The 17,042-nt window shown below is 43.5% G+C and overlaps 1 protein-coding gene across 7 annotated transcripts in view; it reads left to right on the plus strand.

Annotated features, from left to right (window-relative positions):
• LOC124606997 (pantothenate kinase 3) overlaps positions 1-17,042 on the plus strand; it is a 175,257-nt gene that overhangs the window by 96,840 nt on the left and 61,375 nt on the right. For 4 of the 7 annotated variants that reach the window (XM_047139145.1, XM_047139154.1, XM_047139162.1 and 1 more), the window contains 2 exons: positions 1-202; positions 6,865-7,043. In XM_047139145.1, the coding sequence (XP_046995101.1) occupies positions 70-202; positions 6,865-7,043 (312 nt within the window). In that variant the 5' untranslated portion in view covers positions 1-69. The remainder of the gene's footprint in view (positions 203-6,864; positions 7,044-17,042) is intronic. The other 3 variants (XM_047139196.1, XM_047139178.1, XM_047139188.1) reach the window with 1 other exon arrangement.

Raw genomic sequence — 17,042 nt, forward strand, 5'->3', positions numbered from 1 at the left:
ACACACCTGTAATCCAGACAGAGTTCTTTCCCAGTGTTGTGTCCTTAATCAAAAAAATCTGCTGGTTACATGGGACCACACAGCTGTAAGAACTGCCTGCGTGGCCGTATTATGGCTGATACAAACAAAAGCAAATTTGTAGAAAATGGAGTATCTAATGATGTAACACAGAATGGATTTGAGGATATTGATGGAATACCTTGTAAGTCGAGTCTTTTGATTTACTATAGACATTTTTAGTATAACTTCTTCATTGATGATTGTGCTATTATGAAAAGCTGCTATAGTTTATTCGTATCAGTATGCAAAAGATGCCTAAGGGCTTCAGGCAACTTGACTCCCAAATTTCATTGGTGGTTTAGTGTAAATTATTTATCTGATGTATTTCTAAGAATGGATTGCCATATCAGAATGATCAGTTACAGTGATTCAGACACTATTCACATAGAATTTCCATCACTTCAGCTTAATGGAAGTTTTCTTTGGGGAAACCTATGATGGGAATATTATTTTAATTAAAAAATTACCATTGTTAACTTTAAAGATAAATTGTGACTGATGAATAAAACCTTTCAGTGAAGCTTCATGTTACATAAATATTTGTCAATAAAGTATGATGCTATTGAGGAAGACATATGCTGGTTCCTTTAAAACTAGTTTTAGCAGATAACTGTTTTTATTATTGTAACTACACTGCTGGGTTGGGGAGTGCACACTGATTTTGTTCCGATGATGGCGTATGCCATCTGTGGGATAGTATATGTACTGAATGGTTTCTGCATTGTCCACCAACAGACAGCATAGTGGCATAGCTACCAGAGGCTGCCCATTAATAGGGAATGCTCACAGCCAGAAGGCTCAGTGTGGCACGAACATGTGAAACAAGGAGACAACCTTGCCACAAAGGTGCACTCATGCAACCAACTGAGCAAGTTTGAAAAGGGCCAAATTGCGGCTTCTCAAGTAGCGGGATGGTCCTTTCAAAGAATTCCCACACAATTTGGACATGCTGTGTCAGTTGTGCAACAACATTGGTATCAGTGTTCTGCACAGCACAGATACATGCCAAGAACATCATATAGTAAGGGCAGCAGTGGCAGATCTTACAACTACCATGGCACAGATAAGAGCCCTTGCGAGCCCAGACATGCCAACATGAACTTTGCAAACCAGTTGTTAATAGTGGGACTAAGAGCACTCACACCTCTAGCCTGTCTTCCACTTATGCCACAGCATCAATGTGCACAGCTCAGCTGATGCCGTCAGAGGATCACTGGTAAAATGGAATAGTGTGCCATGGTCTTTAGTGATGAAATCAGATTCTGCCAGCATGCAGGTGATGGTCGTCTCTGCATACAGCATAGACCTGGTGCGCACTGTCTCTTAGAGTGCATTCATACAAGACACTCTGGCTTTGGCCCTACCCCAGGCCTTATGGTATGGGGTGCAATAAGGTACAACTTTCTTGCAACAGGAAGGTAATGTGTTCTTCCAGCAGGATAATGCTTGCCCACACGCTGCCTGTAAAACTCAACATGCTCTAAAAGACATGCAGCAACTTCCCTATGGGCAGCACAATCTCCAAATAGTCTACAATTGAGCACATGTGGGATATGAGGCGGCAAGGAGTGACTCGGGTGACTTGCCAATTAAGAACTCTGACAGAACTATGTGAACAGGTCAAGCTGACGTGGAGTAACACATCTGAGGACAGTGTTCACCATTGGTATGATCTACAGGATGATGGAGCCATTGCCTGCATTGCCGCCCGTGGAAGCTGCACCATGTACGAATATGGGTGTTTCAGAATAGGTCAATATTTCGTGCATTAGAACTGCTTGTGCTGTTGACCTGTAAATGTAATCATTTAATGTACTCTGTACAAACTGTTGCAACATTAAATATTGAGTCAATTGGAAACCTGTAAAAGAGGGTACTAATTTTTCTTCCGGCAGTGTATATGATTTACTGTGACTTGGGCTTACCATTGATCATTCATGAATATTTTTCAGAGTGAATGGCAAACCTCTCTCTCCTCTCCATTTCTAGTGTAATATAATCCCAGATCGAGTTGCCATTCAATGCAGTTAATAATATCTTCTGTGTCAGTTATTTCTCTTGATATTCTGAATATAAATGAGTTTTTTCAGATGAATGTATCGCTTTTGAGGCAGGTGGCTCACTGTAGACTCAACAAGTGAGGGGGGAGGGTGGATTCAGAGGGCTGCATTAGTTTGTTATTGATATTGTATATTTTGTTTTCTTCTGTAGTCCAGTTGCCAAAACATCATCTACCATAGCATCTTCCTTTTATTTATTTGTGCCCTTTTTTTTTTTGTCAGTGTAGCCCCTCAGCTCTTAACACTTAACAGTTCAGTAACTTTTCTGAAATAAGTAAATAAATAAATACTAAAGAACTTTTGTTACTGTACCTAATTGTCAGTGTTAGATGACTCATTTCTTAGTCACTACTGCATGTCATTCCCAGTGTTTGACATCTCCTACTGCAACTGGAAAGGGGTATACACTGAACTTCATGAGGTGTACTGATACATGCTTTTGTTGGTCCACCATGTCATTTTGTCCTCAAACCAGTGTTTGATTTTGGATACCTGGTGATGACAGCTTAATACGAAAATTGACATCTGTTCAGATGAAATTTTTTAATCGCTTTTGCTGTGAATTTTGTGTGAAAATGAGATTGATAAGTCTCTTGTGAAAACATGACGCCAATAGTTTGGTAACGATAGTAACGTGAATTTTGATCCGCCTGGATAGCTGCGTTTGGCAACAGAAAGTGCATCCTGCCATCCTGTATCACTAACGTTTTGAAAGAATTTTGTGCTGTTTGACTGTAAATTACTATTCATTTATTTCGCGCAGGCATGATTTCAGCTTTACAGCTGTTCTGAAGTTCAACATGAAAAGTCATTTTTGAAATAACATGTGACTGGGCATATAAAGCAGTTGTCATATTACGGGATATGAGTGCATATCAAAGATACCATTTCAGCCTTATTATGTATCTTTGATATTTAGTCTTACACTGTGATATGACGACTGGTTTATAAGACCAGGTATACGTTATTTCAATGATGACATGTCATTTAAGCCTGTCGGACTCTAATAACGTTTCCACTTACACTAGAGAAAGGCTATAAAGCTGAATCATGATTGTGTAAAATAAATGAATAGTAATTTATAGTCAAATGGTGGAAATTTCTTTTAAAAAGTTCACGTGACTGTGGTCCCCCATGAAGGAAATATCAGCTCTACACTAAGACCGCCAAATGTAAAAATTAACATACTGATTCTGTGAAGATACAAAATTAAGTCCAAGAAAAGAAGACAGTAAAAATGTTGATCTTAATTCTCTTTAAGTGTTCTTTTGGGATAAGTAATTAATTCTGCATGGATTTGTGACAATAAGATGTTGGTAACTGCTGATGAATAGTGAACTATTCAAGTGTAGTGCGCGTTTAATCCATATCAGTGATCTCATTTGCAATCATCATTGAATTCAGAATCTACATTACTTTTCAGCGTCAGTAGACAAAATATATGGTCCCGTGTCTTGGTGAGATGAAATCTACTATCTTTATTTGCCATATTTGGTCAAATTCTGTTTTGCGAGTTCCGTAAGAAAGAAATCCCAGAAATGTAAGGATTGTTTCTGTCCTCTTAACTTCACTTGTGTGATATTTATTGCTCAAAGTGATGTCTTCCATTTACTGTGTGCTTCTGGGGAAAACAAAATTTGCCTAGTCATTTCATGAGCATTAGTTACTTATTATTGAAAAGATTAAGAGAAATGGTGTGAGTCAAATGCATAAAAAGTTTGTAGGGTCTTGATGCAGTTTGAACATTGTATTTGTCCCCCTAAGCAAGGATAAAACAGTACTGCACTTACTGTTAATTCAAGACAATTATTTGACATTATGCTGAGTTAGTATCTTACATCATGAGATTCATTTGTAAGAAACTCCACCATAATGCCAGGACAGTGATGAGGGATAATCACGTTAATTTATTGTAAATGAACCCAGCTGCCCCTTGAGTTTTCTTTTTTTCTTTGTGTAAGTTCAGGAAGCTAATAATCTCCAGATATTTTTCTTTGATGCCCCTTTACTTTTTTGTTCGTTACTGAACCCATCTCCTGTTCCATTCAAAAGTGGTACTGGGAAGGAAATGTCAATATCTCTCTGTACATGTTTGAATTTTTGTTTTGGATTGGTGCATAAGTTTGTAGCATATTCTTAGCAGACACACATAACAGAGACTTTAGTCATCAATAATGTATTCTTGTTCATTATTTATAACAGTCTGCCAACACTGGAATAACTTTTCGATTCTGTGATTGTAGAAATCACATTGTTTTGAGTGAAGAACTTGTCGAGACACATTCACAGCACATTTTCATCTGCAAAAGAAGTTCCTTGAAGGTTATTCAATAGAGTTTAAAAGGTGAAGATCTGAGGTCACAAGATCAGGTGAATAAGGTTGGTGTGGAATAGCTTCCCAACTCAACTCCTATATAGTGTTTTTCGTCAGTTTAGCAGAATGTGTGGCGGGCATTATTGCATAGTAATATTACTTCTTGCAGTCTTCCTGCTCGTTATTGTTATATTACATCTGCAAGAAATTCATAGTACACTGCACCACAGCTGTTCCACCAGATGCATAATATTATCTTTCGTGGATGCAGGCAGGTCTTTGTATGGAGAGATGTTGCTTTGTTTGGGCTCAACCTGTCCATTGTTTTCCTTACGTTAGCATAAAGACTTCATTTCTCATCACTAGTAATGATACAGGAGATCGGTAATGTTCACAAGCCAATTAATGGTGAGCAAGCAGAGCCGCAAAGTGGCCACCTGCTAATTTTTGTGATTTTGGCTTAGAGCATGCAGTATCCATACATCAAGTTTTTGAATCTTCTCCATTGCATGAAAATGTTGCATGATGGCAGAATGACCACAGTTCATGACATTTGCCAGTTCTTGAGTACACGGACTTGGATCCTTGCAGATTAATACGACTGAATGCAAACAGTTGTTTTGGTAATGTACAGGGTGTGCAAAATAAAACTGGCCCAGAAAATATTTGTGAGACTGATGTGGAACCGACCTTTTTTAATGAACAGGAGAACCGCCCATCAAATAAAATGCTGGGAACCGCGACTTTGATGCACTAAACGCTTGCTGTCTCGTGTCTACACATGTGCATCTCCTTCAGGCTCTGTCCTGAGTTCTTCGTTGCGCCATTACATTTGAGTGTGTGAGAGGAGCAGATGTGTTTACTGACCAGATCAAAGCAATACAAAATTATATTTAGTGACAAAACAGTGTGTGTTTGTTGAGTGTTATACAAAGTACAGTTGGTGAAAAACAAGTGTGGAATTGTTTGTGCAAGAGCTTAAAAATGCAAGTGTTTTGGTAAATCAACCAGCAAAGCTTGCAGTGCAAAACTTAGTGGTAAAATGGCATGAAATGCATTCTGAACCCAATAAAAATCATAATTATCTGAAGAGAGTTCAAACACCAGAAAACATTGCTCAAGTGAAGAAAACCAGGAACACAGTTTGAATCTCAGCACTGTTTATTTTTTAAAGTGGTGAATTAAGAGATGGTCATATCAAAACATTATCAGGAAGGATCTGCATCTGTATTCTTACAATTTTCTTGTTGTACACAAGTTAAAGTGTTTTGTTAAATTTTTGAGTGTTGAGCTCTACTGGTAGTTCCCGAGTGAAATGGAATCATTTTTATATTTCTTCAGAATAGGCCTGGTTCAGCCTTTTGGGGTATTTGAACTCACAGAACATGCACCATTGTGCATCAGAAAATCCCCATATGTACTTTGAAGAGCCTTTGCATAATCTCAAGATTGGTGTTTGATGTGCGATGTCTGTCATCCGCATTGTAACATGATTCTTTCACCAACCTATTAATGGCAACTGCTGTGTGCAGAAATCGTTGAATCCGTTTGGGGATCAACTCATTTAAGATGAATGGCAGTATGGATATTTTCAGCAAGACCGAGCAACAGTAAACATCACCTTGACAACCTTATCACAAGTACATGGGGTGTTCAGTGAGTTGAGTACAAACAGCAGAAGCACTGCAATCTTCTGGCCACCTCGACTGCCTGAGATCTCTCCCTGTAATTTTTATGTGTGAGGCAAATTGAAGAGTCAGGTGTACCCAAATAAGCCTTGCACACTGAAAGAGCTACAGCAGAACATTGAAAATGCTGTTGCTAATATCCTCAGGCAGAGCTGCTACACATCTCTCACAGTTTGATAAATTGAACACAGGATTGACATCAGTTATGGCCATTTGCAGCATCTTGTCGCCACTTTTACTTTGGCCAACCTGTATTATTTAATGAATTTCTGTTACAAGATCATTATGAGGTTAAGTTATTTTCATTAACCAATGTTTCCTTGTGAGAAGCATTTCAGATGCTTTTTTAAAATCCTAACAGTAATTTACTTTATAATTGCAGTGATAAAAATTAATAGAAATCTTAAAAGTTAGTCACTTCTGAGTATACAGATGTCCGTGAAGCCACTTATCGTAGACAGTACACTCTGGTAAATCTTATTTCCACATGCCCTGTTGCTGTTCTGTAGAAGTTTCAGAATGGCTCTTGCTTATTTTTTCAGATGAAAATAGTAGTTAGAATTTGCAGTTTCATTTTACGTTTCATTGACAGTTATGTCGACTATTCACTTTACGTTCTTGTTCAGCAATTATTGTTTTGTTTTTGATTATGTTGCATATTGTATGCGAATGTTTTTTTAAATGTAAATATGTGTTGATTGGACAGACACTCATTACATGTCCTGCACTTCTTTTATTTAAGCTATGCCGTGGTTTGGGATGGACATTGGTGGGACACTTTCAAAGTTAGTATATTTTGAGCCAAAGGATATCACACCTGATGAAGCTGATGCAGAAGTTGAAGCATTAAAGAATATCCGAAGATATCTCACTAAGAATTCTGCTTATGGGAAGACTGGGCACAGAGATACCCATTTGCAAGTAAGTACTGCTTTGATCTTCTTTTTTCCGTGTTGAGCTCCTGTGCATTAATATGTTAAAGGAAAGAAATCTCCAAATTCATTGAAGATGCAATATAAATGTTATCATTTATTCCAGAACTCGATTGTCTGTCTTCTGATCATGCTTTGGTGATAACTTCATACACATGCCAAATGACACATACAGCATGCCTGGATACTGTCATCAAATATCATATCATTATCAAAATGTCACTTACATCAGATGTCATCCTACGTAAGATGCAGAGAAATTCCTAAAATAGCAACTGCAGCTTGTATGACAGTCGGACGTCTTTCCAACAGCATGTTGTATTTTCGATTATGCCACCATTTGTGTTATGTCACCTCCCAGTACACTATATAGACAAGTGTACATTGTTTATTCAAGGAATGCCAGCACCGGTTCTCAAAGTTGTAGTATTTGATTGTATATAGTATTTATTATGTATTTCCGTTTGTTCTTGTAATATGTTATCCCTGGATGGATGTGATGACTACCATACACAGCACAGTTCTTGTTGGTCATAGGAATTTCTGTATGACTTAACACAAGTTGACAAGTTATGTATAGTCAGGCCATTGGAACAACGCCCCTGACACATTACACACGTGAAGTGCATCGTGTGGAGAGGACACTTTGGTGCCAATCTGAGGTGTGGATTGCATAAACATTGCCATGGTGATCGTCCCATGTTGTCACCTTTACAGCTTGAGGCCGTGCATGTTTGTCCGATGGTTGTCTGACACAGAACAACAACAAATAGCCACATAGCAGCATTGAAAACATTGCAACCAGCTGTATAGGACATTCTTTCAGTGGCTCAACTAGAAGTAAGTTTAGATTAGATGAGATCCAATTTTCGTGCTGTTGATCCAAAACTGGAATGATTCTTGTGGGTGTAGAACATGTCAGAAAGTATAACATGAAACCATTGCATATTTCAATATAATACTCACTTCCCTGATCATTTGTCAGGAGATTGTCAAAACGTGTGTATAATATGACAGAATTAATACATTGTCAGAATTAATACATTGTCAGAATGAAATGTAGTCATGCACTTTTAATAAATTTATCATTAACAAAATACCTAATCTGACTTGACCAATGTGACCAAGTGCTGTCAGAACAGAAGTCTTAAAAGACGTTTTTACTTCAGCTGGTCTAACCGTCCTTGTTAAGATATTCGTCTATAGAGTAGGAGGAGTTGCCTACCAAAAATTCTTTCAAACTCTGTTTAAACTGTGCATTATCTAAAATAAAGTTTTTAATGGTTGCTGGCAATTTATTGAAACTGTGTCTTCCTGAACATTTGATCCCTTTTTGGACCAAGGTAGGTGGTTTTATGTTTCTTATTGCTAGTATTCCCCCCTGCGGGTCCGGGGATTAGAATAGGCCCGCGGTATTCCTGCCTGTCGTAAGAGGCGACTAAAAGGAGTCCATCCCCCTCACGGGGGTAGTTCGCGCCTGCGTCCGGAGACGGACGGTTCCACGACCTATCATCGTGGTCCTTTTGGTTTTTTCACTTCTCGTTTCTTCCTTCCTTTTGTTGGTTCCTTTCTTTGCTCTTCTCCACCTCACTGGCTTCCTTACTCTTTCCCTTGCCTTCTCCTTGCCTTCTCATTGCCTTTTTCTCCTTGCCTTCTCATTGCCTTTTTCTCCTTGCCTTCTCATTGCCTTCTTCTCCTTGCCTTCTCATTGCCTTCTTCTCCTTGCCTTCTCATTGCCTTCTTCCCCTTGCTTTCTCATTGCCTTCTTCTCCTTGCCTTCTCTGGTCTCCGCCTCGGCGTTTGAGACAGTCTGTCCTCTTTCTCCCTCTCTCTCTTCTTTTTCCTCTTCTTCCTTCCTCCCTGTGCGTGCCTGAAGGCCGACCCACGCGTTCGCACGCGTAGCCGGTGACGGGGTAACGCGTAAGTCCCCGCCCTGGGTAGACATGTAAGGCACGCGCGTACCCCCTGGTAAAGGCCAGGCCCGGGGAGGGGTGATTGCCTGAGCTGATACCTTCTGACCATGCCGATTGGTCCCTCCGTCTGTTTCTCGGGAGGTGTGACCTGAGGTGTAAACATTCACCTAAGGCGGGAGTGCCCTCTGAGAGGGTCCCCACAAGGAAGGAGCGCGCCATCGGAGACGCTGGCAATCATGGGGGATTCCTCCGCAATGGATTCTACTCCATCTCTTTCGACTTCGACCCAAAAACGGAAACGTGACCAGCCAACAGTGACAAAAGTACTACCGCCTGCCCCACAGTTCCTCGTAGTTTCTCGATCTGAGGACGGAAAGGATTTTTCCTCTGTCAACCCTTTCGTTATTCAGAAGGGCGTAGATGCCATAGCCGGATCTGTCAAATCCTGTACCAGGTTGCGTAACGGCACCTTATTACTAGAAACTGAGAATGCCTTTCAGGCACAAAAACTGCTTCGGGCCACCCTCCTGTACACGTTCCCTGTCCGGGTGGAGGCCCACCGAACTTTGAATTCGTCTCGTGGTGTGGTCTATACTGGCTCCCTCGACGGATTGACTGACGAGGAGCTTCAATCATTCCTCGCTGAGCAGGGCGTGACGGCTGTCCATAGGGTCATGAAAAAGGTCAACAATGACCTTGTACCGACCCGGACAATTTTCTTGACCTTCGATAGTGTTAAGCTGCCATCGCGCATCAAGGCGGGCTACGAGGTTATTTCTGTTCGCCCCTATATCCCGACACCTACGCGCTGCTACCAGTGTCAGCGTTTCAATCACACTCGACAGTCTTGTTCCAATGCGGCTAAATGTGTCACCTGTGGCAGGGATGCCCATGAGGGTGACTGTCCACCTCCGTCTCCTCGTTGTGTGAACTGTCAGGGTGACCATGCCGCATCCTCCCGCGACTGTCCTGTCTATAAGGAAGAACGCTGTATCCAGGAAATTCGGGTCAAAGAGAAAGTGTCCACCTCGGCTGCTCGCAAGCTATTGGCTAGTAGGAAGCCCACGCTGCTCCCAGCGGGGAAATACAGTACTGTCCTCGCCTCTCCTCGGACTACCCGGGAGGTAGCAACCCAGACATGCGATCTGACCTTCAGCACCACGGTCGTCCGTTCGGCCAGTGCTAAGATCGCGCGGTCGACGTCTCCTCTTCCTCCCATCACCCCACAGACACGAGCACCTTCCTCAGCTTCTGCTAAGACGAAGACACCGAAGTCAGATGCACGGGCCTTCAAGAAGGAACCATCCCGTGCAGACTTCCTCCGTACCTCGACCTCCCAGCCTTCGGCCGGTACTTCCACTACACGTCCTTCCAAAAAGGCGCATAGGAAGCACAGTTCTCCTTCCCCGCCACGGCGCATTTCTTCTCTTGCGCCACCCAGCGGCTGCCGCCCCAGGCCGTCATCCGTTTCGCCTGGCCGCACCGCTGGTCGCCGTACATCTGGCCGTTCACTGGCGGAGGAAGCTCCCCCTCCCGGCCATCCTCCCGAGATGGCCGATGACCCTATAGACCCAATGGACGATGACTGTCCGCCTACTGATAGCGGCGGCAGTGCTCGCTCGAAGCCAGGCCCTAAGCGGCCTTCGAGGTGACCACTTCTCTCATCTTTCCTTTCTTACGATGGCACTTATTCACTGGAATATTCGCAGCATTCGCTCCAACCGAGAGGACTTGAAGTTGCTGCTCCGCTTGCACCGTCCGCTTGTCGTAGCCCTCCAGGAAACGAAGCTACGCCCATGCGATCAAATTGCCTTGGCACACTACACCTCTGTGCGTTTTGACCTACCCCCTGTGGTAGGTATCCCAGCTCATGGAGGGGTTATGTTGCTGGTCCGGGATGATATTTACTACGATCCCATCACGTTGCACACCGGCCTGCAGGCAGTTGCCATCCGCATTACTCTCCCCACTTTTACGTTTTCCTTTTGTACCGTTTACACTCCATCGTCATCTGCCGTTACCAGGGCAGACGTGATGCAACTTATTGCTCAGCTACCTGCACCATTTTTGTTAACTGGAGACTTCAATGCCCACCATCCCCTTTGGGGCTCTCCAGCATCCTGCCCGAGGGGCTCCTTGTTAGCAGACCTTTTCAACCAGCTCGATCTTGTCTGCCTCAATACTGGCGCCCCTACTTTTCTTTCGGACACATCTCACACCTATTCCCATTTAGACCTCTCTATATGTACTCCCCAACTTGCACGCCGGTTTGAGTGGTATGCACTTTCTGATACATATTCGAGCGACCACTTCCCGTGTGTTATCCATCTCCTGCAGCATACCCCCTCTCCGTGCTTCTCTAATTGGACCATCTCCAAGGCAGACTGGGGGCTCTTCTCTTCCAGGGCGACCTTTCAGGATCAAACCTTTACAAGCTGCGATCGTCAGGTCGCACACCTCACGGAAGTCATTCTCGCTGCTGCTGAATATTCCATCCCTCACCCTCCTTCTTCTCCACGTCGCGTACCGGTCCCCTGGTGGACCGCAGCATGTAGAGACGCTTTACGTGCTCGTCGACGTGCTTTACGCACTTTTAAACGCCACCCTACAGTGGCGAATTGTATCAATTATAAACGATTACGTGCTCAGTGTCGTCGTATTATCAAAGAAAGCAAGAAAGCCAGCTGGGCTGCTTTCACAAGCACCTTCAACAGTTTTACTCCTTCTTCTGTTGTCTGGGGTAGCCTGCGCCGGCTATCTGGCACTAAGGTCCACTCACCAGTTTCTGGCTTGAAGGTCGCGAATGACGTCCTTGTGGCCCCTGAGGCTGTCTCCAATGCCTTCGGCCGCTTTTTCGCAGAGGTTTCGAGCTCCGCTCATTACCACCCTGCCTTCCTCCCCCGCAAACAGGCAGAGGAGGCTAGGCCACCTAACTTCCGCTCCTCGAATTGTGAAAGTTATAATGCCCCATTCACCATGCGGGAACTCGAAAACGCACTTGGCCGATCACGGTCCTCTGCTCCAGGGCCAGATTCTATTCATATTCAGATGCTGAAGAACCTTTCTCCTGCGGGTAAAGGTTTTCTTCTTCGTACATACAATCGCATCTGGATTGAGGGACATGTTCCCGCATGCTGGCGCGAGTCTATTGTTGTCCCGATTCCTAAGCCGGGGAAGGACAAGCACTTGCCTTCCAGTTATCGACCTATCTCGCTTACCAGCTGTGTCTGTAAAGTGATGGAGCGAATGGTTAACTCTCGATTGGTTTGGCTGCTCGAGTCTCGACGCCTACTTACCAATGTACAATGTGGATTTCGCAGGCGCCGCTCTGCTGTTGACCATCTGGTTACCTTGTCGACCTTCATTATGAATAACTTCTTGCGGAAGCGCCCGACCGCGGCTGTGTTCTTTGATTTGGAGAAGGCTTACGACACCTGTTGGAAGGCGGGCATCCTCCGCACCATGCATACATGGGGCCTTCGCGGTCGCCTCCCTCTTTTTATTCGTTCCTTTTTAATGGATCGACAGTTCAGGGTACGTGTGGGTTCTGTCCTGTCCGACACCTTTCGCCAGGAGAATGGGGTGCCACAGGGCTCAGTTTTGAGCGTCGCTCTCTTCGCCATCGCGATCAATCCAATAATGGATTGCCTCCCAGCTGATGTATCAGGCTCCCTTTTCGTGGACGATTTTACCATCTATTGCAGCGCGCAGTGTACACGTGTCCTGGAGCGCTGTCTTCAGCGTTCTCTTGACCGTCTTTACTCCTGGAGTGTCGCCAATGGCTTCCGTTTTTCTGCCGAGAAGACGGTCTGTATTAACTTCTGGCGATACAAAGAGTTTCTCCCACCGTCCTTAAGACTCGGTCCCGTTGCTCTCCCAATCGTGGAGACAACCAAATTTTTAGGCCTTACATTTGACAGGAAACTTAGCTGGTCTCCACATGTGTCATATTTGGCCGCCCGTTGTACCCGTTCTTTAAATGTCCTCCGTGTTCTCAGTGGTCTGTCGTGGGGAGCGGATCGAACCGTCCTACTTCGTCTATATCGGTCGATCGTCCGCTCCAAGCTGGATTATGGGAGCTTCGTATACTCCTCTGCACGGCCATCCATCTTACGCCGCCTCAACTCCATACAACATCGGGGTTTACGACTTGCGATCGGAGCATTTTATACCAGTCCCGTAGAGAGTCTTCATGCTGACGCTGGCGAATTGCCACTCACCTACCGGCGCGATATACTGCTTTGTCGGTATGCCTGTCGGCTACTGTCAATGCCCGACCATCCGTCTTATCGTTCCTTTTTTGACGACTCTCTTGACCGTCAATACGGGTTGTATGTCTCTGCCCTGCTACCCCCTGGCGTTCGCTTTCGTCGCCTCCTTCAACACCTTACTTTTTCCCTCCCTGCAACCTTTCGAGTGGGCGAGAGCCGCACGCCACCTTGGCTCCAGGCTCAGGTCCGCGTTCACCTTGACCTCAGCTCGCTCCCAAAAGAGGTCACCCCCGGTTCGGTCTACCACTCCCGTTTTTTGGAACTTCGTTCGAAGTTCATCGACATGACTTTCATTTATACAGATGGCTCTAAGACCAATGACGGGGTCGGGTGTTCCTTTATTGTCGAGGCACAAAGTTTCAAATACCGGCTCCATGGCCATTGTTCGGTCTTCACAGCTGAGCTCTTTGCCCTCTACCAGGCTGTTCTTTACATCTGCCGCCACCGACATTCTGCTTATGTCATCTGCTCAGATTCCCTGAGCGCCATCCAGAGCCTCAGTGATCCGTACCCGGTTCACCCTTTCGTACACCGGATCCAACGCTCTCTTCAGCAGCTGGTGGACGTCGGTTCTCCAGTTAGCTTTATGTGGGTTCCGGGCCATGTCGGTATCCCTGGGAACGAAGCTGCAGATGCCGCGGCCAAGGCTGCGGTCCTCCAGCCTCGAACAGCTTCTTGTTGCGTCCCTTCGTCCGATTTTAGCAGGGTGATTTGTCGGCGCATCTTATCTCTGTGGCACATCCGATTGGGCTGCACTTACCGACAACAAGCTTCGGGCCTTAAAACCTCTTCCCGTGGCTTGGACGTCCTCCTCACGCCCTTCTCGGCGGGAGGAGGTCGTTTTAGCCCGGTTAAGAATTGGACACTGCCGGTTCAGCCATCGCCATCTGCTGACGGCTGCGCCGGCGCCGTTCTGCCCATGTGGGCACTTGCTGACGGTTAGACACATTTTAATGTCCTGTCCAGATCTTAACACACTGCGCCTCGATCTTAACCTGCCAAATACTTTCGATGCCATTTTAGCGGATGACCCACGAGCAGCTGCTCGTGTTCTTCGTTTTATCAATTTGACACACCTCGCTAAGGACATTTGATGATGCTGTTTTTTAATCCTATGCCTGTCAGTCTGTCTTTTATCGTGTTTTCCCTTTTAGTTGTTGTGGTCAACTTGTGCCTCGCGGTGCATTCTTAGAGTAGTCAGGGCGCTAATGACCATTGAAGTTGTGCGCCCTAAACCCACAAAAAAAAAAAAAAAAAAAAAAAAAAAAAAAAAAAAAAAAAAAAAAAATTATTGCTAGTATTGATCCTATGTATTGAGCTATTGTTTGGACACACATTACTCACAACAAATTTCATTAAGGAATAAATGTACTGAGATGCATCGATTAGAACACCCACTGCTGGTAGCACAATAGACACATAGATGTGATTCAGTTAATGTAAATTGTCAGAATGTTTAAAATTAATCACCTACAATATTTAAAGTTCTGAACGTACCATGGCATTATCTTTCTGTGAAGAAGATATTGACTGGCTGCTAAACTAAGCTTCTGAAGATGACAAATTAATTTGTGAAACTGGTAAAGGGCATTGCAGAAGCATCAGATTTCACCCGTTTCCTTTGACCCATGACATTATGAAAATGGCGAAATGGTGGGCGGGAGTGGCTACTTCTAGTGTATACAACATGAAAACAATGAAATCACTACATACACGTGCTAACAAAAAAAAAAATGACACAATAATGTCTCACTCCTAAAATAAAATGAAACTAACAGGACAGCTGCGGAAAATTGGGGGTTTAGGACGGGGACAAGCTAAATAGACAACAATAAAAAAACACCACACCATCCCAAAAAATAATATAAACAAAGAAATTAAATTACAACATTCTGCTACACCAACAAAACCACATGAAGCAGACATTTCCTTTGAGCTATATAGCTCAGCCGCAGCTATCAGTACCAAAAAACCAGCACCTTCAACTCCGAAAAGTGGAACCAAATCCCCAACAACTGAAAATCCCAAATACCATGAAAATCCCAACAACTCAAAAACCAAAAACCCCACGTCCACTAGATCAATTAAAACACAAGTGACCTACCATAAGCATACAACAAATGAAACATTACAATTACCATAGAATAAAACCAAAACAAAAGTTACTTACCAACAGAAACCTGTGGCAATACCACATAAGTTGTCCACCACCCACCCACCCACACACACACACACACACACACACACACACACACACACACACACATATTCACACATGCCAGCAATGCTACATATACATGTCCATGTTGTTGCCACAAACGTGACACCTAACATACTCGGCAATAAGATGGAACATCTCCAGAAATTGTATATCGGATGCCTTATCATCACTCATCTCTGAATGTAATGATACACTCATGAACTTCACTGTCGTAGCCATACCTAACAAGAAAACAATTTTAAAAAAATAGAAAAATAGACTTTTTGCTGCACAACAAACACCAAACTAATCAAACCTAACAAAAAAAAAAAAACCCTCAATAACTCACTGAAAACACTTCCATAACCAATGTTACCACACCAACTACCAAAACTTGAAACCAAGTTAGCACGATGACAACCAAAACTCAAATGAGACCCAGTACCGCACTTTAAACTCAGAATATCCTCGCCCACTACCAGAGGGCACGATCAAATACAACAGCACAACATCTCAGAATATCCACGTCCACTACCAGAGGGCACGATTAAATACAACAGCACAACATCAACGTACTCAAAAATTCCATGCCTTACGGGTGGAATCGGACGCTTCCATTGACCCCCCTCCCGGTAAAGATAATTAAATTGATTTACAACTGATGACTGAAATTTATCCTGAAAAAGAGCCAATTCCTTGAGCAGGTTTCTACATGATGTTTTTGAATTTACACACAATGAGTCTTATTATATGCTTTTGCACTCTAAAAACTTTTGCTTAGTTTGATGAGTTACTCCATAATATGATCCCATATGACATAGTAGAATGAAAGTAAGCAAAGTATGCAAGTTTTTTAAATATTTTTGTCTCCTACATCTGACGTCATTAGCATTGCAATTACAGACTTGTTTAAGCGCTTCAGCAGTTGTATGGTATGCCCTTCCCAATTGAATTTTTTATGGAATTGTAACCTCAGAAATTTAACATGCCAACTTTTTCGATCTGCATGTCTTCATATGTTATACACATGCTGGAAGGAAATATTTTACAGGTTGTGAACTGCATATAGTGGGTCTTTTCAGAGTTTAATGCCACTGAATTAGCTTTAAACCATTTATTAATATCAATGAAAATTTGAGGAGGAGGAGGAGGAGATTAGTGTTTAACGTCCCGTCGACAACGAGGTCATTAGAGACGGAGCGCAAGCTTGGATGAGGGAAGGATGGGGAAGGAAATCGGCCGTGCCCTTTCAAAGGAACCATCCCGGCATTTGCCTGAAGCGATTTAGGGAAATCACGGAAAACCTAAATCAGGATGGCCGGAGACGGGATTGAACCGTCGTCCTCCCGAATGCGAGTCCAGTGTGCTAACCACTGCGCCACCTCGCTCGGTAATGAAAATTTGATTAGCAGCCATTTCGAAATCTGTACTTGATTTGCTATTTGTTGCAGTGTTTGTATCATATGCAAACAAAATTAACATGTTTTAGAATGAGGTAATCACATGGCTGAGCCTTGTTTGATTATTGTATACCACCCTGTAACTACATAAGTTACTTGTATGTAGGCCTATGCAGCAGCCACCAGTAGATTGAAACTAGTTGG

Source organism: Schistocerca americana, chromosome 1, assembly GCF_021461395.2.
Source record: "Schistocerca americana isolate TAMUIC-IGC-003095 chromosome 1, iqSchAmer2.1, whole genome shotgun sequence".
Classification (NCBI taxonomy): domain Eukaryota; kingdom Metazoa; phylum Arthropoda; class Insecta; order Orthoptera; family Acrididae; genus Schistocerca; species Schistocerca americana.